This window comes from Rhincodon typus, chromosome 7, assembly GCF_021869965.1.
Source record: "Rhincodon typus isolate 14 chromosome 7, sRhiTyp1.1, whole genome shotgun sequence".
In the NCBI taxonomy this organism is placed as follows: domain Eukaryota; kingdom Metazoa; phylum Chordata; class Chondrichthyes; order Orectolobiformes; family Rhincodontidae; genus Rhincodon; species Rhincodon typus.
The window spans coordinates 83368343-83395422 of record NC_063338.1 but is presented as its reverse complement, the minus strand read 5'-3'; the positions used below and the strand labels follow the sequence as shown (position 1 = coordinate 83395422).

The 27080-nt window shown below is 40.3% G+C and overlaps 1 protein-coding gene across 5 annotated transcripts in view; it reads left to right on the top strand.

Annotated features, from left to right (window-relative positions):
- ptpn4a (protein tyrosine phosphatase non-receptor type 4a) overlaps nucleotides 1-27080 on the top strand; it is a 276928-nt gene that overhangs the window by 138495 nt on the left and 111353 nt on the right. For all 5 annotated transcript variants that reach the window (XR_007262457.1, XM_048598845.1, XM_048598844.1 and 2 more), the window contains 4 exons: nucleotides 1395-1447; nucleotides 9689-9809; nucleotides 9921-10008; nucleotides 12186-12274. Coding sequence is in view for 4 of the 5 variants with exons in the window: in XM_048598845.1 (XP_048454802.1) it covers nucleotides 1395-1447; nucleotides 9689-9809; nucleotides 9921-10008; nucleotides 12186-12274 (351 nt within the window). In the remaining variant the exon portion in view is untranslated. The remainder of the gene's footprint in view (nucleotides 1-1394; nucleotides 1448-9688; nucleotides 9810-9920; nucleotides 10009-12185; nucleotides 12275-27080) is intronic.

The following is a 27080-nucleotide window of genomic DNA, read 5'->3' as shown; positions in this document are numbered from 1 at the left end:
TCTGTCGTCTCTCCACCTATCTTCTCCTCTATCCATCTTCTATCCGCATCCCCCCCCTCTCCCTATTTATTTCAGAACCCCCTTCCCCTCCCCCATTTCTGAAGAAGGGTCTAGGCCCGAAATGTCAGCTTTCTCGCTCCTCTGATGCTGCTTGGCCTGCTGTGTTCATTCAGCTCTACACCTTGTTATCTCTTATTCAAGTTAAACTTGATTTCTTTTTGAATTTCAAGAAATTTACTCAAATAAAACTTGACTGAATTAGAGATAACAAGGTGTAGAGCTGGATGAACACAGCAGGCCAGGCAGCATCAGAGGAGGAGGAAAGCTGAGGTTTCGGGTCTGGACCCTTCTTCTGACTGAATTACATATTGGAGAGGGGAGGAATGCTAAACAAACCTCTTCCTACAGAAGCAAAGGAATTCTGATTGATAATTTTTATTATTTATTTGTATCCAGTGGAAAGTTTGGCAGGTTATTGGGCAGCTAACTTGGCTAAGAGGGTAGAATCCCACATTGGGTGAGTTTGGGAACTGTTAAATTTATCATCAGGGCCTTGATGAAGTTAGGTTGAGCAGGAAGAAGAATCATCTGTGACCTCACGTACTCAGCAGAGGTGCATTAATAGGTATGTCCTTATTGCACGGCATTTGAATTGCTGCTGGTTTTTAGAACTGAAGCGATGAGAGTTGCTTTTGGTGCAATAATAATGGAATACTGTTGCAGGCGTTGGAGCATGGCTATGTAAAGCTGCTTCAGTTAAAGTGACAAATATATCTGTGATACCTCCAGATTGCTGCAATCAAAAATACTGATCCCTGTGACAACTATCTACTTATAGAATCTCTACAGTGTGGAAACAGGCCATTTGCCCTACTGAATCCACACTGACCCTTAAATCATCCTACCCACTACTTTATCCCTGTAACCCTGCATTTCCCATGGCCAATCTGCCTAACCTACACATCTTTGGACTGAGAGAGGAAACCAGAGGAAACTCATGCAGACACAGGAGAATGTGCAAACTCCACACAGATAGTCACCTGAGGGTGGAGTTGAACCCACGTCCCTCATACTGTGAGGCAGCAGTGCTAACCACTAAGCCTCCGTGCCGCCTCTTTGTGATGACGGCAAGGTGAATATTTTAGTGTTCTGAATTCTCCTAAAAACCTAACCTCAACCCAACCCCCTTCACCATTGTTTTTAAAACTAATGACATTGAACCTTCCATCTCCTTAAACTCTACAAAGCAGCTATTAGCAAAAGATGTGAAAAGGACAGGGATTTTTGAAAGGACTTTGAAAATTTTGAAAACGTCTGGCCTACTATAAGGATGTTCAAAAGTTTAATTACTGATAATTACATAAGCACTATTTTTCAATTGTTCCTTTTTCTAGGTTGCCTTGCCCATACAACATTGCAGCCCTTTTGGCTTCTTACTCTGTTCAGTGTAAGTACATGCTTATGAAATTGGGTTCCCTGTGGAAGACATTTTTACATTCTGCTGTTATAACTTCATTTTGCTCCTTTGCATATTTGTTTATTGTTCCATGTCCTATGCAACTGTTTCCTGCCTCAGACCTTCTCTACCACACCATTGTCAACATCACTGTTGACTAATTCATTCTTTTTCAGCATCTATATTTTGCAATCAACATATCATTAGTCTGATCTGCTTTCACTCACACATCTCGCAGTGTAGGCCTTCTGTCGTATGTGTGGCAATTTTAGTTGCATTGTCATCTTTCTTTTCTTTATTTCTTCCTTTTCCCTATGTACATGTTGCCCTTGACAATATAATTTGGAAGTATGGAGTCACCTTTCATGTGTATGCTAAAGGTAGTCTGTTCTATTGATTGTAATTGCTATTGCCTGACTCTCCCTTTGTCCCCCAACCCCTCCGCTGCCATGCCTGGCTGTCTCGCATGCCTGCACTCACCCCGGCCTGCAATTGCCCCACCCATGTCAGCTCCCTCATCTTCCTTCTGTTCCCTGCTTACGTAAAAAAAGACTCAAGCTATTTGGTGCCTAACAACTTTACCATCATTTAGTGAAATTATGTCTCCCCCCTCCAACTTTGGTGGCTCTCTCTGTAACTCTGTGGATTTCCCTCCATCTCCGCAGATGCCATTTAATGCCTGATTAACTGATTCCTGCTTGACTCAACACAACCCACTTCCAATATCTCCAGTGCAAAGACCATTTCCTCCAACTCTTTCCTGACCAGTTCATTTTGTCTTCACTTTGTGGGTAGACCACTGTATTTCTCCACCTAGCTGTCCCCCTGCCTTGTGCTGTAGACTTCAACTCATCGCAAATGCCATAACCTGCAGCCTGACCCACAAATTCCTGTTGTTTCATCAGCCCTACACTCTTCCATGTGACAGTAATGTGATTTCCGATTCTTTGTTCTTGCTTCACTTGTTCAAAAGCATTACCATCCTCCTCGTCTTGATTTTTTTTATGTTTTGTCTCTCCAGATACAATATTCTTTTTACACAGGTCTTCATCTTCCTCCTGTTCCCTGCTTACATAGAAAAAGACTCAAGCCACTTGGTGCCTAGCACCTTTATCATCATTTAGTGAAATCACAGTTGATTTACAATCTAAATCCATAAAGCAACCTTTGGCCATATTATTTAAGCCCCGCTAAACCCCAACCACACAGACTGCTTAGACCTCCACTGTTTTTGGGGTTTTGCCATTTGTGAGTATCTGTTCTATTCTTTTGCACGTCTAAAATATGAGACCTCACATTTGCCACAGTTTCTCCCATTTTATCAATGTGTATGTAATTTTATGCTTTAATAAATGCTGCTTTAAATGCTATCTGTCATTGTCATCAAGTTATGATTTTCTATTTCATCGTCTAAGCTAATAAATATTGTAAATAACTGAGGTGCCAAAATAGATCCTTGCTGCCAATGAGTGCCACTGCATGCTGTACCTTGCTTATTTACAAATCAATAGCATATGCTTTCAATTCATGGGCTTAAATTTATGGTAGGATTCCAGCATCACTTCTGTAGCAGCTTCTATTTGAAATACTTGTTTTAGCTCCACCCCACTCTTGTGCTGTCCCCACCTACCCCAGTGAAGCAATTCACACTGCTCCCTGCAGATAGGAGTTTACAGTTTTAATCATTCTTCAGGCTTTTTCATGAGATTTGTTGAATGTCGTTCTATTCAATATCATAGTGCTTTCATGTATTGCATAAATTACAAATTGGAAAAGTTATTTGCGCTTCTCTTAATTCTGACATTCTCTATCTTTCTCTTTCCAACCTTTCAAGTAGTACTGTAAAAATATATGCTTGACTTTCCTCTGATTCTGTTAAAGACCCTATTCGCTCGTGCCTTATTTAATTTTTCATATTTTTCAAAGGTTTTCTCTTTATTATCTCTTGGTTACTGTTGTATGCATCACTTTTTCTCCCAATTTTGTTGTTTGCATGGACTTTGAAGTTTTGCTTACTTCTGGGATCTATACAAATCTAGTCTTCCATTGGGATAACGTTAAAAACCCTCTCGCTGGTGTTTTTGTTTAATTCCTGTGCACTTTATAAACCAAATTCATGTCACATACTCAAGCTGACTTTGAACAATTTCAATATTATGCATATTGTGTTAACTTGATTCTAGAGGTTTCGGTATTTGCATATTGTGAAGTACAGTGTTTGTAAGGTCTAGATCCAAGTTCCCTTTAATTGTGCAAGGAACAGACTGTTAGTACTGCCTTTTTTATGTTGATAAGCACATTGTCAGTTTAAATTGTACCTTAATTAAAATTATGCATTATTTTTGCTGTATTCCTTTAATTTCTCACTACTTGTTTATCTGCCCTGAGGATAGCTACCTGATCCGTACTTTTAACACACTGCCTATTTATTAGCATGAGAGATGTGTCAATTCATTTGTCTTCCCTGGCATCTTATCTACTCTTCATTTGTAAAGTTTCCTCAAGTACATTTAATGCTTCTTTCAATGTAACAGTTTTATGCAGTTTCTTAAAACAGAAATATTGATTTAGATGGTAATATTAAATTGTGTATTACCTGGTTAGCTTCTCATTTAAATATGTATGCTGTCAAAAGTCACGACATAATGACTGATCAGAAGCAATGTCGAAGTGATTATAAGCTTGTAAACCCTTCATTAGGTTACAGAATTGTAATGTAAACCATTAAACGTCAGGCTTCAAAGTTTAATGACATGACTCTTGAGCACTGTTATGCAGTGGCATTCATTAGGACAAATAAATTTGATATTCCATTTTGTCAGCTGCCCATCTGAACATGCCACATTGTAAAGCATAAATTAACATCTCTTCACAAATATTTGTAATAAAAGTTTAAAGAGTATCAGAGTACTTAGGGCAGATACAATTCATAGAATATAGAAGAGGAGTAGGCCATCTGGCCCTTTTGAGCATGCTGTGCCATTTCATATGATAGTGGCTGATCGTCCAGCTTCGTTCCGATACCTTTTCTCCCGATACCTTTTGATCCTGTTAGTCTTAAGAACTTTATTTATACCTTTCTTGAAAACATTTGATGTTTTGGCCTCAACAGTTTCCTGTGGCAGAGAATTTCACCGGCTCACCATTCTCTTTGTGAAGAGAGTTCACTTTATCTCTGTCCTAAAAAGGCCTACCCCGTATTCTTAGACTGTGGCCTCTCGTTCTGGACTCCCCAGTGTCATCAAAAGCATCATTCCTGCATCTACCCTGCTTAAACACGTGAGAATTTAAGTGTCTGAGATCCTCCCCATCATTCTTCTAGAGTCTAGTGAATATAGTCTGAAACAATCCAGCCCGTACTAATATGTTCTTCTCGCTCTATCGTGAATCAGTCGGTCGTCTACCTCTTTGTTCCCCATTACAAATGCGCCTGTTGCTGACTGAAGGGGGCCTACATTCATCTTTCCTAATCTTTTTCTCTTGACATACCTATAGAAACTTTTAAAATCAGTCTGTCTGGTGCCTGCAAGCTTATGTTCATACTCTGTTCCCCTTCTTATTATCAGTGTTTTTGTCTCCCTTTGCTGGAATCTTAACTATTCCCGATTGTCAGGTCTGTTGCATTTTTGACCAATTTGAATGCCCCTTCCTTTGGATTTAACACTATCTCTAATTTCTCTTGTTAGCCATGGTGTGACCACAGTTACTGGTTAATTTTTATGCCAAACTGGGAGGAATAACTTTTACAATTCATCCATGCATTCTTTAGATGGTTACCATTGCCTATCTACTATCATCCCTTTAAGTAACGATACCCAATTTGTCATAGCCAGCCCATGCTTCATTCCATCATGATTGCCTTGATCTAAATTCAGGACCATTGCCCATCTTAAGGGAAAAGTTCTATCTAATTGTCGTCCCTCTTCCTTCTGTCTTCTACACCTTTTAAACTTTACCTTAATTTAAATACTTGGATTGCTCTTCAACTTTTCTAAATTACTACTATTTAGGATATGTCCTTAAAGCAAGTTCTTCACCAACCAATCAACCCATTACTTTCCTATGACAACATCACTGATTTTAGTTTCCCTTCAGTTGCAAGCAGCCGAATGACGACTGAAATTCAGGACCCGCAAAGGATCCAGCACTGACTGCAACCACTCAGTGTTGCAGGACTGCTGTGGCTTATCTTCCAGCTACTATCCTGGTAGTGGAGTAAGAAGCAATAGCTATAAGGCAACATGGGTGGAAGGGTAATGACAAATGTAACCAAAAACCTTCCCGACTCTCTAATTCCTTACTGACCAAATTCCAGAGACTTGCACTTGACATCTATACTCACTTGAAATTCAGTTATAAAGTTTTTTCCTTTATTTATAAATGTGTTGTATTTATGCAGTAGAAGATTTATACAATATTTTTGCATAGAAGGCTGATCTCCATTTTCTCTAACATGAACTGTCTAGTCAGCTCCATTCGTTAATTTCACTTCTCTTCTTGGTAGTGCCATATATCTTTCTGTGCTTTGTCCAAACCAGTTTTGTTAAATACAGCTTAAAATGAATTTCATAATTATTCCAGCAGTATTCTAAAGTCCGAATATCTGTACCATCTTAATATGAAAATTTGAAATGCTCATCAAAATTAGGTAGTTAGTCTCACCGTCTAACACAACATCAAGGAATATAAGTTTTAACTGTGCATAAAACCTGTCATTCATCCTCAACGAGTCAATGAGTTTATACAAAGATTAGCTGAAATATGTATGCCGCAAAGGCTTCAATTTCAGTCCCGGTTCTGTAACGAGTTATGGTGAATGCGTTTGGCACACTTGCCTTAATTGGTCAGAACTTTGAGTATAGGAGTTGGGACATCATGTTCCAGCTTACAGGACATTGGTGAGGCCACTTCTAGAATGAAGCACACAGTTCTGATCACTCTTCTGTAGGAAGGATGTTGTTCAAGTTGAAAGGATGCAGAAACGATTTGCAAGGATGTCTTTTTTTCCCTGGAGCGTCAGAGGCTACGGGGTGACCTCATAGAGGTGTATAAAATCATGAGGGGCATGGATAGGGTGAATAGCCAAGGTCTTTTCCTTACAGGGGAAGTCCAGAACTAGAGGGCATAGGTTTAAGGTGAGAGCAGAAAGATTTAAAAAGGACCTGTGGGGTAACATTTTCACACAGAAGATGGTGTATGTATGGAACAAGCTGCCAGAGGAAGTGGTGGAGGTGAGTATAATTACAACATTTGAAAGGCGTCTGGATGGGTATATCAATAGGGAAGGCTTTAGAGGGCCAAATGCTGCCAAATGGGACTAGGTCAGATTGGGATATATCATCGATACAGATGAGTTGAACCAATGGGTCTGTTTCCATTCTGTATGATTCTAAATCACCTAGATACCTGCTGCTGAATTTAACCCATGGACCCTTTTGTCTGACAGTGAGAATGAGATTTCATTATCTCATGATGCTACCATGATAAAATAGTAAGGTAAATCTCAGCAATAAAGTTTGTTTAGCAAAACCTTTGGGGTTACCAGTTTCCATGGGACCAAGTAAAGAGAGTTACAGGAAAAAGTGTCATGAAAATTTTCCATCGTTTAACACAGAGCCACAGAAGCGTAACAATGCAAAAGGAGGCCATTCGGCCCACCACGCCTGCACTGGTTCATCAAATTAGCGTAATTATCCCGTGGCAATCTCCTGCATTTTCCTTCTACCCTTGCCTCCTTGTTTTTATTTAATCATCAACTACCCTCTCGAATGTCTCAATTGATGCAACCCTCCACCACCACACTCTCTCATCTACCTCAGAGCCAGTTCTTTATCCAGGTGAACAGTTCTCCCTCTATTCTATGTGATCTAACCTTGCTAACCAGTCTACCATGAGAAGCCTTGTCGAACGCCTTACTGAAGTCCATATAAGATCACATCCATCGTTCTGTCCTCATCAATCCTCTTTGTTACTACTTCAAAAAACTCAATCAAGTTAATGAGAGAAACAATTTCCCACCCACAAAGCCATGTTGACTTTCCCTAAATAGTCCTTCCCTTTCCAAATACATGTAAATCCTGACCCTCAGGATTCCCTCCAACAACCCGCCCACCACTGATGTCAGACTGTCACCAGTTTATTGTTCCCTGGCTTTTTGCCACCTTTCTTAAATAGTGGCAGCATGTTAGCCAACCTCCAGTCTTCTGGCCCCTCACCTGAAGTCCAGATATCATTCTTGTAAACTTATGTTGTACTCCCTCCAAGACCAATATATCCTGCTAAGGTGGGATACCCAAGCTAACCACATGGACACCTGCCACCTGTGGTAAGGCCTACACAACATAACAGGCTATGAAATGAAGCAAACAGAATAGCCGACTGAAATACATCCCTCTCTGATGCACTTAATGCTTTTAACGCTCGGTTCAAACAAAAGGTCAGTGAAATGGTGTCACCTGTGCCAACAGCCTCGGATGCACCTGTTCCTTCGGTCACTGCTGCAGGCCGATCTGACGTCTTCTTGAGAAAGTGACTGGCACAGATGGAGTCCCTGGCCGTGCACTCATCTTATGCATACCAGCTGGCAGGTGTGTTTGCTGACATCTTTAATCTCTCCTTAATACAATCTGCAATCCCCACCTGCTTCAAGAGTACCACCATTATCCCAGTACCAAAGAAAACACCTGCAACGTGTCTCATTGACTACTGCCAGGTGGCTCCAACCTCCATAATTATGAAGTGCTTTGAGAGGTTAGTCATGGCTCACACCAACTCTCCCCTCCCAGCCTGCTTCAATCCTTTGCAATTTGCCAACCAGTGCAACAGGTCCATAGCAGATGCCGTTTCCCAGGCCCTACACTCATCCCTGGAAATCTGGATAATCAGGATACCTATGTCAGGCTTCGACTTATTGACTACAGCTCTGTCTTCAACACTATAATCCCAACTGAACTAATCTCCAAACTCTGAAACCTAGGTCTCTGCTCCACCCTCTGCAGCTGGATCCACGACTCTGTGACCCACAGACCACAATCAGTGAAGATAGGCAACAGTATCTCTTCACGACAATCCTCGGTACCGGCACCCTGCAAGGATGTGTAGTCAGCACCCTGCTGTACTCCCTGTACACTCGTCATTGTGTGGTCAATTTTCATCCAAACTCCATCTACAAATTTGCTGACAAAACCACTGTTGTAGGCTGGGTATCAAACAATGATGAGATGGAATATGGGAAAGAGAGTGCTTAGTGTCATGGTGCAATGATAACAATCTCTTCCACAATATTAGCAAAACTAAGGGCTGATCATTGACTTCAGGAAGCAAGGAGGAGGACGTGCCCCTATCGACATTAATGGAGCTGAGGTGGTTGAGATCGTGAAGTTCCTGGAAGTGATAATCACTAACAATTCGTCCTGAACCATCCACGTTGATGTGATGGTCAAGAAGGTATGGCAATGCCTCTTCTTCCTCAGGAGGATAAGGAAAATCGGCATGTCCTTAAGGACCCTCATGAACTTTTATAGATGGACCATAGAAAGCAGTCTATCTGGATGCATCACAGCTTAGTACGGCAACTGATCTGCCCAGGACCGTAAGAAACCACAGAAAGCTTTGAATACGGCCCAGATCAAAACGCTAGCCAACCTTCCATCCATTGACTTCATCTACACATCTCCTTGCTGCGGAAAGGCAGCCAACGTCATAAAAGACCCCTCCCACCCAAGTTATAATGTCTTCCAACCTCTTCTGTCAGGCAGAAGATGCAAAAACTTAAACACACAACAGGTTCAAAAACAGATTCTTCCCTGCTCTTATTAGACTTCTGAATGGTACCCTCAAATTTCAAATCTAACGTTAATCCTGCCTGCTGTGCACCTTCTTACAGCCGTAAATTTGTATTTGTTGCTCTGGTCAATCACCCTATGTTCTATGTATATCATGATCTGCCTGTATTGCACGCAAAACAAACTTTTCACTGTACTTGGGTATGTGTGACAGTAATGAAACAAATCAAATCAGATCTGCCCTCAGTATTCCAAGTGGGGTCTAACTGGAGTTATTTATAAACTGCAGCATAACTTTTGCATTCTTATACTCCAATCCTCTAGATATAAAGACCAGCATTCCGTTAGCCTTTGTGAATACTGTTTTTCAATGTCTGTCTTTATAACTAAATAGTTTGGGACAAGTGTGGCATTTGGTTCTAATTTTTGAAATTTATTATCTTTGAAGCTGAACTGGGAGATTACAACATATCAGCGCACTTGCCAGGCTACCTCGCCGATTATTCTTTTATCTCCAATCAGCCGCAAGATTTTGAAAAAGAAATTGCAAAATTGCATCAACAACACAAGTAAGTTATTATCATCCATATTCTATTTATTCTGATCAGTATTGTTTTTGGATGTTTTGAAACATTTGTGTTTGACTGTGTAATTGAAGTGCACTTCTTTTAAAAAAACAGAGGACTCTCTCCTGCGGAATCAGAATTTAATTACCTAAATACGGCACGAAGCTTAGAACTATATGGAGTTGAATTGCACTATGCAAGGGTAAGTTTAAATCTAATCCTTTTGCTTGGCTTCAGGATTACCCATTGAGGAAAATTTGCATTCATCTTTACTCTGCAAAGTTGTTAATTTAAAATGTTATGTTTATCAAGTTTTATGTTTTTAAAATATCATTTGTGCGTCACCTCTTAAACATTCACATGTTTACTAGCTCTGATTAATAGTGTGATCATGAGTTGAAGTGAAGGATCTTTTCAGTCGCTGAAAGTAAACATGCAGATGTAGCAGGTGATGAGGAAGGCAAATGGGAAGTTCACTTTCATAGCGAAAGGATTCGAGTACAGGAGCAGAGATGTCTTATTGCAGTCGTACAGGGCCTAGCTGAACCATATCTAGAGTCTTGTATGTAGATTTAGTCTCCTAATCTGAGGAAGGATATCCTGGCTATGGAAGGAGTACAACAAAGGTTTACTAAACTGATTCCTGTAATGACAGGACTGGTATGTGAAAAGAGACTGGATCTCTGTATTCACTGGAGTTGAGAAGAATGAAGGGGATCTCATAAAAACTTATAAAATTTTAATAAGACAAGACCAGGTGAATGCAGGAAGGATGTTTTTGATGACTGGTGAGTCTGGAACTAGGGGGCACATTGGAATGAGGTTTGTTAAGTCATTTAGGTCAGAGATGAGGAAACATTTCATCACCCAGAAAGTGGTGAGCTTGTGGAATTATCTGCCACAAAATGCATTTGAGGCCAGAATGTCAAATCTTTACAAGGAGGAGTTAGTCTTTAGTGTCTAAAGGGATCAAATGATATGGGGAGAAAGTGGCAACAGGGTTCTGGATTTGGATGACTAGCCATCATGGTGTTGAGTGACAGAGCAGGCTTGAAAGGCTGAATGGTAAAGATCTGTTCTTATTTTCTATGTTTATTTGGTCTTTCGACTTTCAAACAGCTGAAGCGGAGGATGCTTTATGTGATATTTGCTGAGATGGTTCAGGGAGGGATTACTGTCAGTTTAAATTGATTGATAATAATCTAAGTAGATTAATTTTGGTTTACTATTATATTGAACCACAGAACAGTAAGTCGATGACTCTCCAATTAATTTTTTCTTTGACTAGTGTTGTCCAATAAAAATTGCTGACTAGCCATAGATGTAGCTACAACCACATCATTTTAGGCCCATGTTAATTATAATTCAAACTGGCCCATAATTAGATGGTCATTTGACTATTGTAGAGCCCTCTTACCTGGAGCACAGTCGTCACATTTTTAAAAAGTGCAGGATAATACTTGGAAGCGATCTTATTTAGGAAAATGTGAACGCACAATATTTTTCAGAACCGTTTTACAAACAGTTGGGTCTAAACTCTGTAGATGGACGTTCAAAAATGCAGTTATGTTCTAAACCTAATGGGTTAAGTTAATTTAACTTTACCAGTGGTGTGTATTTTAACGAGACCACTGACTGCAAGACCCAAAGGTGGTTAAATAAGAAAAAGGAGATAATATGTACATGATATCAACACTTTTGGATAACTCTATTTAATTGTCCCGAATTTGAAACACCCTGATTGGAAATACTGGTGAATATAAAATCGCAGATATTTTAATCAAGTTTTTTGTTAATTTGATTCTAAGTTCAATGAAGCAATTCTTTAGAGGTGAACATGGTCGCTTATATTCAGGGTCACAACGTGCATTTCTTGTACAATTGACTGACATCTCCTTTTTCAGATGGGACCCCATTGGAGGTGTCTTTACTCTGTATAGGATCTCTTTATACAGCTGTTATTTCTTGGATTTGACCTTGAGATAGTCTAAGTTTGCCCTGTTGTTTCTTCAGGACCAAGTTGGCATCACTGAAGCGTACAGTCATTACACTAATAGGGAAGGATTGAATTATAGTTCCATTGTCTTACCCAAATGTCTATTCAGCATTCTTAAAGACAACATTTCAGAGATGCTGCATGTTGCAGCAAGCATTCTCAGTAGGGACAAGACCTGAGATTCCATGCTATTTAATTATCTGTGTTATTCAGAGTGTGTTATCTCTGACCTCAAATGAAAGGTTATTACAAGTTTGTCTTAGTTCATTCAAGTCACTGTTCAGAATTTTGATAATTTCATGACTTTACTAATATGAAATGAACGCTAATGCATTTAGAGGCAAATATACACAATTTGACGTGAAATTATTCCTTTTTTTAAGGATCAAAGCAACACAGAAATTATGATTGGTGTGCTGTCAAGTGGAATTGTAATTTACAAGGGCAGGGTACGAATCAACTACTTTCCATGGTAAGAGCTCTCTGCTTCCCTTCTTAAGACCTGATTTTGTCGAAGCCTTTTGATCACCATTCCTAATCTTTGTTCCTTTGGCTGACTTTTTTTTTTTTTTGATGCTTTACTGTAGCCCTTATTCCATATTAAAGGCTTTCCAAGAAGAGGAAGTTGTTGTGGGGACTTCCTTTGTAGAAATTGCCTGTTGCAGACTGAGTAGGTAGTGTCTGGAGAGAGATAAAAGACTTTCCTAGTTGTCCACTAGGAATAGACAGCAGGAGTAAGAGACCTGAGTTTGGTGATGCGGGTAAGGTTGCATAATCAGCTCCTTAGTAGCTGTCTGTAGTTGATAAGGTTGATTTAGTTGACGAAGTTCAAAGTGGCGGAAGAACTGGGCCCTGTGGAATGCTCCTCTGGCAATACATGGAAAATCAGAGACACCGCTATCCATGGTGACTATGTAAGCAGGAAGTGTGTTCAGCTGCTGCTCCTGATTTGCCCTGTGGAGTGCTAGGCGCTGCAGATGGACTCACTATGGAGGATCCATAAAGCTGAGAATGTTATGGATAGCATGTTTAGCAAGCTGCTCACACCACCAGTAGGAGCTACACAAATCGAGAAGAGTTGGATGACCTCCAGGAAGATGAATAAACGTGGGCAGGCAGTGCAGGAAGTCTGTGTGACCATTACCCTCACAAACAGGCATGCCATTTTGGATACTGTTGTGGGAGGGTTGCCCTCTCAGGGGAAGGCAGCAGCAGCAGCCACATCAGTGGCACCACAACTGGCATTGTTGTACAGCAGGGAGGGTTGAATGTAGGTGAGCTGGAGTGATAGGGGATTCTATCTATAGTCAGAAGTACAGATAGACATTTCTGTGGCCTCAAGTGAGACTTCAGGATGGTGTATTACCTCCCTGGTGCCAGGGTCCGAGCTGTCTGTGAGCACAGGATGTTTTGAAGGGGGTGGGTCAGCAATCCGAGAGAGCGATTCTGCAGGGGGGTTAGGTAGGAAGTTGAAAAGCAGGACCCTCTCGGGTTGTAATCTCAGAATTTCTTCCTTTGCCACATACCATGAGGCTAGGAATAGAAAGATAGAACAGTTAAATATGTGGCTATAGAGCTGGTGTAGAAAGGAGGGCTTCAGGTATGTAGATCATTGGGATAGTGTTCCGGGGCAGGTGGGATGTGTACAAGCAGAATGGGTTGCACCTAAACTTGAGGGAAGGTTTATTAATGTGACTTGGGAGGGTTTAAATTAGTGTGGCAGGGGGAAGGAACTAGAGCAGTAGGTCAGCAAGTAAAATGGTTGAGGAAAAGACAGAGACCAAGAAGCAGAACTGACTGGGTGGTTACTGAACTGGCAGGACTGGTTTGTTTGAAGTGTATTCTTTTAATGCAAGGAGTATGACAGGTAAGGCGGATTAATTTAGAGACTGGATTGATATGTGCAACTGTGATGTTGTAACTATTACAGAGACTTGTTTGAAAGAGGGTCAAGACTGGCAGCTAAACGTTCTGGGATTTAGATGTTTGAGGCATGATAGAGAGGGATGTAAAAGATGTGGGGAGTTGCATAACTGATTAGGTAGAATATCTTAGCTGTACTGAGGGAAGACACCTTGGAGAGCTCATCCAGTGAGGCCATAGCGGTAGAGCTCAGGAGCAAGAAGAATGCAATCACTTTGGGATTGCACTATAGCCTCCCAACAGCCTGCGGGTGACAGAGGAAAAGATGTGGATTATGAGAAAATGTAAAATCAACAGAGTCATTGTGGTGGGTGATTTTTGACTTTCCCTATACTAACTGGGAGTTGCTTAATGCCAGGGATTTGGGTGGTATGGTTTTGTTAAGTGCGTCCAGGATGGATTTTTTGAAAGCATATGTACTCAGTTCAACAAAGGAAGGGGCCGTACTAGACCAGGTTTTCAAAGTTTCAGTGGGGGAGCATTTCGGGAACAGTGTCCACACATCTGTAAGTTTTAAGGTACGAATGAAAAAGGATAAGAGTAGTACTCTGATGAAAACACCAAACTGTGGGAAGGCTAACTGCCACAGTATTAGGTAGCAACTGGGGAATATAGACTGGAAGCAGTTGTTTGAAGGTAAATCCGCATCTGGCATGTGGAAATCTTTTAAAGACCAATTGAGTAGAGTTAAGAGGAAATATTAGCATTCAACCTGAAACATTAACTCTGATTTCTCTGTAGAGGTGCTGCCAGATCTGTTGAGTTTTTCCAGCAATTTCTGTTTTTATTTCTGATTTCCAGCATTGGCAATTCTTTCTGTGTTGATTAGAGTTCAGGCCCATGGATGTTCCTGTGAAAATGAAGGAAAAGGATGGCAAGATTTGTGAACCTTGGATGACGAGAGAAATTGAGAGCTTACTCAAAAAGATAAAGGAGGTAGATAAAAGGTTTACGAAACTGAATACAGATAGAGCACTTGAAGAATGCAAAGATAGTAGGAAAAAACTCAAACAAGGCTAAAAGTGGTCATGAAATATCTTTAGCAAACAGGATTAAGGAAAATTCCAAGGCATTTATAGATATTTTATTTATATATATTATAAAATAAGGAGCAAAAGGGTAGCTAGGGAATGAGTAGTTCCACCCAAGAACAAAGGAGGGAATTTATGCATGGAGCTGGAAGAAGTGAAGTTCTCAATGTTGCTTACAATTATTATTCACAAAGCAGAAGGACGTGGTGGATAGTGAATCGTGGGAGGCGTGTGTTGATATTATAGAGTCATACAGCATGGAAACAGACTTTTCGGTCCAACCAGTCCATGCCGAACATGTGACCTTCCCTCCAAAGTAACATCACTAAGTGGGGATGTTCACTGATGATTGTACAGTGTTCAGCACCATTCGCGACTCTTCAAATACTGAAGCAGTCCATGCTCAAATGCAACAAGATCTGGAGAATATTCAGACTTGACCTGGAAAGTGGCTAGTAAAATTCATGCCACAAATATGCCTGCCAATGGCAATGTCCAATAAGAGACTATCTAACTACCGCCTCTTGACATTTGGGATGTTACCATCATTGATCTCCCACTATCAATACCCTTGGGGTTACAATTGACCAAAGACTCAATTGGACTCCCCACGTAAACACAATGGCTACCAGACAAGCTCAGAGGCTAGGAATACTGCAGCGAGTAGCTCACCTGGTGACTTAAATCCTGTTCTTCACCCACAAGATACAAGTAAGGAGTGTGATGAAGTACTACCCACTTGCCTGGATGGATACAGTTCCAGCAACACTCAAGAAACTTGACACCATTCACGACAAAGAAGCCTGCTTGATTGGCATCATATCCACAAACATCCACTCCCTCTACCACCAATGCTCTGTAGCAACAGTGTATCCTATCTACAAGATAAACTGCAGAAATTCAAGATCCTTAGACATCACCTTCCAAACCCACATCCACTTCCATCTAAAGGACAAGGGCAGCAGATACATGGGAACACCACCAGTTGCAAGCTTCCCTCCAAGCCACTTGCCATCCTCACTTAGAAATATATCACCATTCCTTCACTGCTGCTGAGTCAAAACCCTGGAATTCTGTTGCTAAGTGCATTGTTGGTCAACCCACAGCAGGTGAACTGCAGAGGTTCAAGAAGTCAACTCACCACCACTTTCAGAGGGGCAACCAGGGATGGGGAATAAATGCTGGCCAGCCAGTGATGCTCAAATCCTGTAAATGGATTAAACTCCACTGCCCCGTGCCCACCACACACCCTCTTCCACCCCCTCCCCAGTTTGCTTTGCCAGGCCCATTCAGCTCCTGACCTCAGTGCAGCCTTGCTTCAAACATGGACAAAAGAGCTGAATTCCAGAGGTAAGGTGAGAGCGACAGTATAAGACCATAAGAACAAAAGTCGGCCCCTCCAAGTTAATTGTCTAACTTTTCCTGGATAACTGTCCAACTGCATTGGAAACTTTCAAAGAGTTCTACTCATAGGGGAGTTGCCCATTGGATCCTTTAATTTCCTTTTTTTTTTGGCTAAGTGCAAGTTGCATTGCGTTTTTTGGAGGGATTCTTGCCATGTGGCCTGGTGAGTTCTCTCATAGTATCTTAGCTCATTGTGCCTCATTAACCACCTACCCTGTCCCATGGCATCTCTCACATTCAATTCTAGCCCAATTTTTCCATTTGGCATTCCCAGAACAAATTTCCACTGAGTGGGTATCCGCTGAAAGACCAGCATCTCTCATACCTGCACCATCTTTGAAAGGTCACTGCAACCAGACAAGCCCTGGCAATCTGCTGTTTCTGCTTACCAGCAACATAATAGCACAACAGCCACAAAGTCATACTGCCATAAACTGATGCTCCTTCACACGTACAACCCCATTCTCTCACCCTAATCGCCATTTAGCCACCAGGCCACACACTTTACCTGCCTTTAGATACATCCCATCTGAAGACCCTTTGAATCCTTGCTACTATTTCACAACTGACAACTAGTCTGTAGTCCATGACTGTCTGCTGAACCCAGCTCGTATCTACCCGATACCAATCAGGTCCTATCTAGCTTGTATAATTTTCTCTAATTTCCATACAAATCTCTTATACCAAGGATTCCACAATTTCCTGATGTGCGATTCTCATCAATGCTGTAGAAACAGCTAGCTTGCCATCAAAAAATCTGGGCAAGTATGTCTTGATAGCTACCTGTAACAACATTAAAGATAGTTTATTTAGCGCCCTCTACCAAAGCTGGTAAGATGTTTGCTGCTGGTTCTTCATTCTCAGCTGTGACATTGACACTTGACGATTTTCCATTCATTCATTGCTTGCTTGTTGACTTTGTGCCTACTTTTCTGGCTGCAAGTATATTTGTATTCCAGATACTTGTACTTTGACTCGCATGTTGTCGCAACATGTCATCTGTTCCCTTAGACCATAATGAACTACTGCTTGGGGCCTGCCTTCTCAATTCACTTTTCATTACTGTGCTAACACAATGTTTATACTTTAATTACTGGGCAAGTTCAATGTTATTTGCAAAGAGCTTTGAACCAACTTAGCAGAGAACATTTAAGTTGATTTACTTATGGGTCCAGTGTTCTTTAGGTTGTTTGGTTGTTAGTTTCATAACCATCTAAACGGGAAATAATTATAAAATTGATGTGGTATGTGTTTTTATAAGATGCTTCATAATTGCAGCCTGAGTTGTCTGTAAATCTTCCAAACAAAATCTACCTACAGCAGGAATTATATTCTGTGGAATTATGTTTTAAAATATGCATAAACCCTGGATTTTTGTTGCCTATCTAATGAACACTAGTGTATATTGAATAACTCTAATATGATTTCCAGCGTTTCAACTCACTTAGAACGACTGTATGTTATGTCTATCACTAGATATTTATTGATTTTGAGTCCCTTAAATCTGTCTGGGATAAACATGTTATACAGAAAATCATCAGGATGCTTGATGTCATTGACTTTATCTCTCCATAACGGTGTGTTTACATTTAAAATACGTACATGACTCTGTGCATCCAGGAAACCTGGTACTTTTATTCAGTGAAGAATTTTGTTCTTTTATCAAGATGGTGAATTTGCAAAAGTCGCATGAGCGTTTATCATTCCTCAAACGTTATCTTGGAATTCAAATTAGATTTGTTAAGTGAGATAAGAAATAATCATTGGCTGCATTGAACTAGTATGGTACACACAAATAATGCATCTGCTAATATTTTGAGCTCAACAGGAATCCTAGCTGGTCAGGTGATGTGGCATGTTGAGAATGGGGAGATGGGCAAGTTTACTGTTTAGAATTGACAACTGAGGAATTTTTGAATTCCCTTTGTCTTTGAGGTGCCACATTGTCAGGTAGTGGTGTGCTGTTCTCTCCTGCACTTGGCTTGTTAAGGTCAATGGCTGTTGCTTGCCAGCTGTGCCCAAAGTCAAGTGTTTCAGGAGATACCAGAGTGCATGCAGCTGAATTGTACTTGCACAATTTAAAAAAAAAAAAAATGGCGGGAATGTCCTCTGTTGTTAAAGTTTTGGCAATGGGCTGCCATTTAGATCAAATGCAGACTGAAACAGGAAGACCGGCGACACATCTTCATTTCTAGCCGCCTTTTGACAGCTGCAGGGATTGGATAATGTGCTTAAATGATGTGGAATGAAGCACTGACCATGAGACCTGTGTGTAGTGCAACATGGAGCCCATGTGACAGGTCGGTAGGGAGCCAGGAAAGTGGCGGCTGAATTACTCTTATCATTCGATGCATCTGGGGCTCGGAAGCCAGTAGAAACTGAAGAGGAGAGGTGGTCACTAGCTTTGTGCAGCTGAGGCTTGGGGAAACTCAGCAGCAGTAGTTAACTGTGTTGCTGGAGAATTAGAATGTGAGGAAATCCAGGAGGAGGTGTAGTTGCTCAGAAATAGTAAGGATTGCAGATACCAGAAGCTAGAGTCAATAAACGTAGAGCTGGAAAAGCACAGCAGGTCAGACAGCATTCAAGGAGCAGGGAAGTCAGTGTTTCGGGCCAAAAACCACCTTCAGGATTGGGTAGTTGCTCTTTGCAGCTGGGAGTTGGGTGTCTGGGAATCCCAGGCGCATTAGCTCCTTGGCAATGTTGAGAGTTGGGGCTTGGGGAAACACTGAACCAATGATGATCTGCACAGAAGATTTGGAATATTATGTCTTTTGAGTGATCAAATTGGCTCTTTAAAGCCGAGGAATTTAAGTACTTTTTGGGACTCTCAGGAATGACTGTAGATGGGTTGCATTGCATTCGTCGTATCGCCCATTTAAGGTGCAGTTTTGTGGTGTATTTGAGTACAGTTCACCTGTTAATTCTTGTTTAACTCGTTAGTTCCGGATGTTATAGTGCATAATAATATTGACTGTATTTTCGTGTTGTAAGTTTTCTTCAGTTTGTTTAAGACCATGTAATCTTCTGACTTTGTTCTCAAAGTGAGTAATCAAGCTTTCTAAAATTTTTAAACCAAAAGTTACTGTTCACAAACTCGATCGTAACAGATTTGAAGTGGTGTCTTGGATCATACCATAGTGCAATAAACAGATTGCCAGCACAGACTTTTGCAGTCTGAGTCTAAAACAAATGCCAGTGAGTCTGAAAGTAAAGTGAGGAATAATCAGACAAGAAAAGTATTTGTTTCCATGCTGTTTAATTTCATTGATTCCTCATTTGGGAATTTATTGAAGCCTGAGAGGAGTGGGAGAGTAGCATATTTTCATAATACAAGAAGTAATCTGCGGCAGATTTAATATTACTTGGAAAACAGTTTGGTCTTGTACTTTGGAGGTGGTTGTGGTGGTTGGTGGGGTATATGTAGACAGACAGTATATTTGAAAATGCTTCCAAATCAGCTGAGTAATTCCATCTTGTTATGGTATTTATCATTTCACTTTTTGAAAGATGGGAAATGCATATAGACAAAGAACATGCAGTATACATAGCAAGAGGTTTCTTTGTCACATCCCTTGGGCCCAATTTCATGTAGCTAAGTAATAGACGGATAATAGAAATGTGAGAATGTAGTTCCAGCAAGCTTTACTAGAAAATTTTCCCACTTCTATTATGTAGCTCTTTCCAATTTCTTGATAATGTTAAAATACTTTGATAAAAATTCTTTGTCTATGACATAATGCTGTCCTGAAACTCTGTAAAGTACCTTGATGTTCCATGTACGTTTATGCTTTTTTAGAAAAATATTTTTAAAATCCAATCTTGTTTGTGTTAAATTAACTCCAGAATACTCCAATTATCCTTTCAAGATTAAACTTGAACTTGGAAATAGACTAAAAGTATACTAATGATATCTAATAATAAATAGTGCACTCACTTATATAATCTCTCTTCTCTCTGTATTTGCTTTGTTTCATTTATTGTGTAGAAAGTACAAGAACCATAAATTGCCTGTGGATTTGGGAAGGCTGTTCATTATTACATGGTTTAAGTTATTAGTTTTATGTTGAATGCTTTGCTTTTCTAGTAAGCCTTGAGGCTAGATCTCGAGTATATTGTCATCCTATTAATGACATTTCAGCGTGATACCTTTCCTTCTGAGTGGAATGCATTCCATCCTGTCTCATGTCAGAACAGTGTAATGATTGCCTCCCAAAGATTTGGACTTGCCTGCAGATTTTGGATCTGTGGGCAGCTAAAATTATCAATCAGTTTGGCCTTAGTCTGTGTTTTTGTAAATTTTATTAAATGCAAATTATGTACTTTAATTTGAGATTCTGAAATATCTTTTAAAACATCCTTGTAAATTGTTAGCACAAAGTATTCATGCTAGAAATCTGAAATGTAAAAAGAAGCTGGAAATATTCAGATCTGGTAACAATTGTGGAGAGAGAAACGGTTATTGTTTCAGGCTGATGAATTACTGATGACGTCAGTTTCAATGAATTGTCATTAACCTGGAACGTTAATTCTCGTCCAGTCTGCACAATGCTTTCAAACCCGTTGGGTAGTTCCAGCATTTTCGACTATTTTTACTACTTGTAAAAAGTTGCCCAACAAGACAATATTCAGCTGCTGCTTTTGCAAGCAAGCATCATAACTTAAGGGTTACAGTAGCTAACATTTAATGCTGATCGGTATGCCTCATCCTTCATTTACCAAATTCCAGAAAAATGACCATCCAAAGAAACACAGACAAGGATACCACTCCAGTTTAGACAATCTCAGCACATATTTTGTATGGTTTTCATCGTGGCTTTTTATGTTGCAAATTAGAATGATTAAAAACAGGAAGCCATTTAACCAATCAAGTCCATGTCTGATCTCTATACAACAATTCAATCCCTGTCATATCCTTCTAGCTCTACAAGCATGTTTGCTTTACATGCCCAACCACTTTACTCCTGAGCTGTTTTTTTTTTTGACTCCACTTTTACCACCCTCATGAGCAGTGAGTGCCAGGTTGTTACCACTCAATTAATTGAAATTATTTTGGCTCATTTTCCAAGATGTCAGTTATTTCATTACATTGGAATGTTGTTTTGAAAGATTATCTAAAATGTTGAAACTAATAATGGACAACCCTAATTTGCTTAATACAAGTCTTAGTGGCTGTTGGAACTTGTGTAAATAATGTAGATTAGGAAAAACAAAACAGCATTCTGCATTTTGATGTTAACTTTCGGTGTAAATGAAGACGGTCGCCTCTTACTCCTTCAGTGTTCTAGTACTGGCATATCAAAGTTTCATAAAAATAAGACTGTCTGTTCATGAAGAAGTCTGAATGGTGACTTCATTTAATGGTGACCTAATATCACGTAAGCAATAATTTGCTTGGAGCATGACCTCTATCCATTGGATCAGGTTACATGGATTTTCATCATTTTCATACATCAGGAACACATCTGAACTGACCACAAGATTCGTACGACCACTGGGCATCAGAGTAGCCCACAAACCCACATCAACCCTACGACAATACTGAATGGCCTAGATAGAGTGGATGTTGGGAAAATGTTTCTATTGGTAGGAGAGACTAGGACCCGAGGGCATAGCCTTAAAATAAAGGGAAGTCCTTTTAGAATGGGGATAAGGAGAAACTTCTTCAGCCAGAGAGAATCTATGGAATTCACTGCCACAGAAGGCTGTGGAGGCCAAGTCATTGAGTACATTTAAGACTGAGATAGATAGGTTCTTTATTATCAAGGGGATCAAGGGTTACGGGGAGAATGGGGTTGAGGAACTTATCAGCCATGATTGAATGACGGAGTAGACTCGATGGGCTGAATGGCCTAATTTCTGCTCCTATGTCTTATGGTCTTATGGACAACTGCTCACCCGAACCAAAGACCCATTACCCACTATGGACAGGACCAACGTCATATACAAGATTCCTTGCAGAGACTGTGACAAACACTACATCGGACAAACAGGAAGGAAATTAACAACAAGGGTACATGAACATCAATTGGCTACAAAAAGACACGACCAATACTGGCTCATCTCTATCCACATGGATAAGGAGAACCACCAATTCGACTGGGACAACACCAAGATCCTGGGACAAGCAAAGCAGAGACAAGCACGGGAATCCCTAGAAGTGTGGTACTCCACGAAGAAAGTCATCAACAAACACGTAGAGCTCGACCCCATATGCACTCCATTGCAAAGGAAAACCGGAAATGAGGTAATCCAGCTCAACGGACTCCAGAGTTTAAATAGCAGGCGGGAAAACACAACAGCGCTTCATCGGAGGCTGCACTGATGATGTTACCCAGCATGGTAACGGAATGTCTGCAAAACAATGAACCAGCTCGGCGAGTCAACCAACTAGAACATGGATTTTCTTCATCTGGTTAGTGAAATTTTCCAGTTGAGCTCAAGATAAGTAGCCATGAGGGTTAATGACACATCATAAGGGCTACATGTTTGTTGATAATTGAAAGATAATTGATGGGATGCATAAAGGGATTTATTTCTACTTTTCATCTATATGCCACTTGCATTATTTAGAAAAGATATGGAATAAGGTGCTTTTGATAGCTTAGACATCAGATATGTTGCCATGTGACTTGCCTTCAATTAAATCTATAAAAATTCAGTAGATGAAGTAAGAAAAGCGATGCCTTTGCAGAGTTCACAGTGACGGAATACATAGAGATTTGCGTACAGAGTGTATAAAATATGAATGCAATAAATAAGTGCTGAAAAATATGAAGAGGCTTCATTTCAACAAATCCCCTCAAATTATTTACCAAGTAATATCAACTTGCTCTGTACCAGATTGGCAATCCAGAGCCACATTCCACAAATGTGTATTCATTTACACATTTTACAAATATTGTCTCATTTTTTAGCAATATATTTTTCAGGAGAGCTTCATTTCAACAAATATCTTTGCTCCCTTCTTGTCTTTAAAAGTGAACAATTTAGTATTGATACAGACATTGTGATGTTCAAAACCATGAACAGCTTTGGTTAAGGAGAAATTGTTGCATATGGCTTGATAACCAGAGGGTGCAGATTCAAGGTAATTTGCAAAAGAACCAAAGGTGACTGGCAAAACAAGGTTTATGCAGCAAGTTATGATATCAAGTAAAATAAAAGGAATCCTGGGGAAACTCAGTAGGTTTGGCAGCATTGTGGAGAGAGAAACAGCCTCATTGATTTGAGTGCGATTTGACTCCTTCATGTGTCAAGTGAACTGCACGAAAGGGTGTTGGAAGGAGACTTGATAGCTTTCAAAATGGGTTTGAATATTTGGGGAGAGTTTATAGTGCTATGGAGAAGAGAAGGAACTTATAGGATAGCCGTTCAGAGGCAGCACATGGCCGGTTGGCTTCCTTTTTGAACTGAAATGTTCAATGTTTTTATGACACAGCTTCTACCCTATTCAGAGAGCAATTTTATATCAAGTAAAATGCGTTCTTTAAATGAGCTAGATTATGCATGATCATTACTTTTATTACTTACATGAACATAAGTAGATCTGACTTTGTCATGTAGTTTTTGTCACATTGTATTCTGTATATTCTTTCCACTGTGGGTGAAACCAACTTATTGTCTGATAAGATGCTATTAGTTGAATTTTGATAAAAATATTGGTGTGCTAATATAACCAGTGGAGGGGAAAGCTGTTGGTCTTTGAGAATTCTAATTCTCTTTTGTCTCCCATAGATGTTTTCAGGATGTCATCATTTTGCAACTTAAGAGAAACACTTGAAAGTGCTGTATTTGAAGTATCATCTTGGTTAAGTCATGCCATTCCAAGGCAGAAAAGGTTCCCTAATGTTTGATATTAGGCCTTTGCCCTTCACTTGAAATATCTGCATCAAAAGCACAATTTATTGCTAGCTCCTCATGACACTCAAAAGAAGAAGAAACAATTCCATACTGGTAGTCAAGGATTTCAAATGGGCACATTAGGCAGTTTCTGAAGCCATGAAACTGAGTGCTTTTCTAAGTTTCAGCACACCTGTGTTTTGAATCTGTGTTGTTGAGAAAAACCTGATTGTCATATTGACTGTGAAAATTATTATTGCTGCGTAGGAGCATGCAGCTGTTTGTGAAAATCGGGCAGAAACCCAAATAAATTCAATGAACAATGTTAAATTTAGAAAGCAGCTTCCGTCCACTAAGTTGTCCAAATATTATACATACAATTGCTGGAAAGTGACAAATGAACCAGGAGTCTATATGCAGCTTTTCTCTTTGTGTGGTGTGTGTGTGCTAAGTACAGTTGACAGTTTTGTACAATACAGCACAGGAACAGGCCCTTTGGCCCACCAAGCTTGTGCCGTTTCCTAATCTGTATTTAGACTCTCAACTTATTGCCCACATGCAGTTTGTATCCCTCTGCCTCCCATTCATGTGTCTAATCAAGATAAGCCTTAATCATTGTTAACATACCTACTTCACTGCCTCCACTGGCAGTGGGTTCTAGGCACCTACCACCCTCAGTGTGAAAAATTTTCCCCACACTTCTCCCCTAAATGTTCCCACTCTCACCTTAAACCTGTGACCTCTTGTTTAGTGGGAAAATATTCTGTTGGAAAGAAGTGAGCTAGAATCAATGGTTTACAGAATGATGGCTTTTTGTTTGGTGGTTTGAGAGATGTTATGTTGCTACACTGATATTGAGTAATTCACTCTCTTGGATAAATCAATCTTTGTGAGCAAAGAACATCGAGGAATAGACAGAATCCCCTAATTAGAATCAGATTTTATTGTCACGTGTACTCTAGCACAGGGATACAAAAGTACAGTGAAAAGTGTAGTGTGTCCCGGCACCTTGGGTACAAAGGTACCTAGGTACGAAATCTTTAGTACACAGGAAAAGAAATAAAATTAAAAGTTCAACATTACAGCCTTAAGTGTGTAGTCAGGCTGGGCACACACCCGCCACGTGGCTCGATCTATTCTGCAATGGGCTGACTTTCCCACGGTCCCCGCCACACATGCTCAGGCTGTCTGCTGTCATCACATCCACAGATGTCGGAGGACCTCTAGTGCCACTGCACCGGACTCTCTCTCTTCTACGTTGGGCACAGTATTTCACTGTCCTCTTTGCTGGCTCAATTTCCTCTGTGTTAGCCTCTCTCTCTTGCTCTCCCCAACATGCTCTCACTCTCCCTTGTGCTGGGCTCGGTCTCCATCGGGCTGCACCAAAGTTGACTCCCTCCACTGCCGTCACCGGAAGAAACTTTGCCTCGGATGCACTAAACATCTTGAAGCTACCGATCTCTCCATAGAAGGCAAGTCGATTAAAGTAAGAAAAAGAAGCTGTGAAAGACGAAAATAGTAAAAGCAGACAAAGCAGGTGAGCTCTGGCCAGGAGCCTGCACACAGCGTTGCTACTCCGTCGCCATGTTGGTTGAGGAGAAATAGCTAACAAATTTTGATGAGTGAAGAGTTCAGATACGTACATATGAGCATGATAAACATATTTTGAATGTGGCTTTTCACACGTACGATGAAGTATTGTGAATGAAAACTTTGTCTCTGAGAATTCAGGTTTTGAAAACCAAAATATTGGGAAACCTGACCACAATTGAATTGTGCATCTGGGAGGAGGGATAGAGATTCGCTGCCTGTGTTTAGATGATTAATATTTGTACATTGGCTACATTTAGAGAAATGAATAACTATAAAACTTGATGTCAGAATTTTCAGGCAAAATAACGGTGAAGGCACATTTATAGAACTGTAAAAGCTATTGATGATGTAATGCTCCACTGTTACCTTTGCATTAACAGCATCTTACTGGTTCTCTTTCAAATGCATTGAGTGGCATAATGTTACCGTACTTTTATTTGTTCTTTGGATGTGGGTGTTGCTGGCTTGGCCAGCATTTATTACTCATTCCCTAATTACACGGACAGCAGTTAAGAGTCAACCAAATTGATGCAGTTCTAGAGTCATATAAAGCTGGATGGATGTTCCAGTGTGATTTGGACAAGTTGAGTGAGTTGACATGCATGACAGATGAAGGATAATGTGTATAAGCATGAAGTTATCCACTTCGGTTGCAAAAACAAGAAGACAGCTATTAGCAGAACGGTGACAGATTGGGAAAGGGGGAAGTGCAATGATACCTGGGTGTCCTTGTACACCAGTTGCTGAAAGTAAGCAGGTAGGTGCAGCAGATTTCAGGTTTTGAAAACCAAAATATTGGGAAACCTGACCACAATTGAATTGCGCATCTTGGCAGAGGGCTGGCGAGTCACTGCCTATAGCCAGCATTTTTTGCCCATTCCCTAATGACAAATCATACTTTACATAAGTACATTAGGTTAGTCGAATTAAATCCAGATTTTCGTATTACAGCTATAGAGAAAGTGCAGAGAAAGATCAATTCTAATGTGAGGGGTCCACTCACATGCATGTTTACACCGGGGAAGAAACTTAGAGGGATTGTGAACTGAGGAGGTTAGTGTCCTTCTTGAATAGAATATTGGCAGGTTGGTGGAGTAGGTGATTGAGTGGCAGTTGTCATTCAATTTAGAGAAGTGTGAAGTGGTTTATTTTAGAGATAACAACACATACAAGATAAAATAAAGGGTACAACTCTGAAGGCTGTTGAGGACCAGAACGAACATGGGGATAAATGTGCATAAGTCATTGAGAGTGTGAATAATGAAGCATAATGCATACTGGGCTTTATCAATAGAGGCATAGGGTACAAAATCACAGAAGTTTAGTTGTACCTGTATAAAACGCTGGTTAACCCTGCATTGGAGTATTAAATCCAGTTCAGCAACACACTTTTTAGAAAGGATTTGAAGGCATTTAGAGGAGGTGCAGGAAAGATTCAGGATTCTAGTTCAAGAAATTAGGCAGGTCAGTTCTCAGAAAAGATTGGGG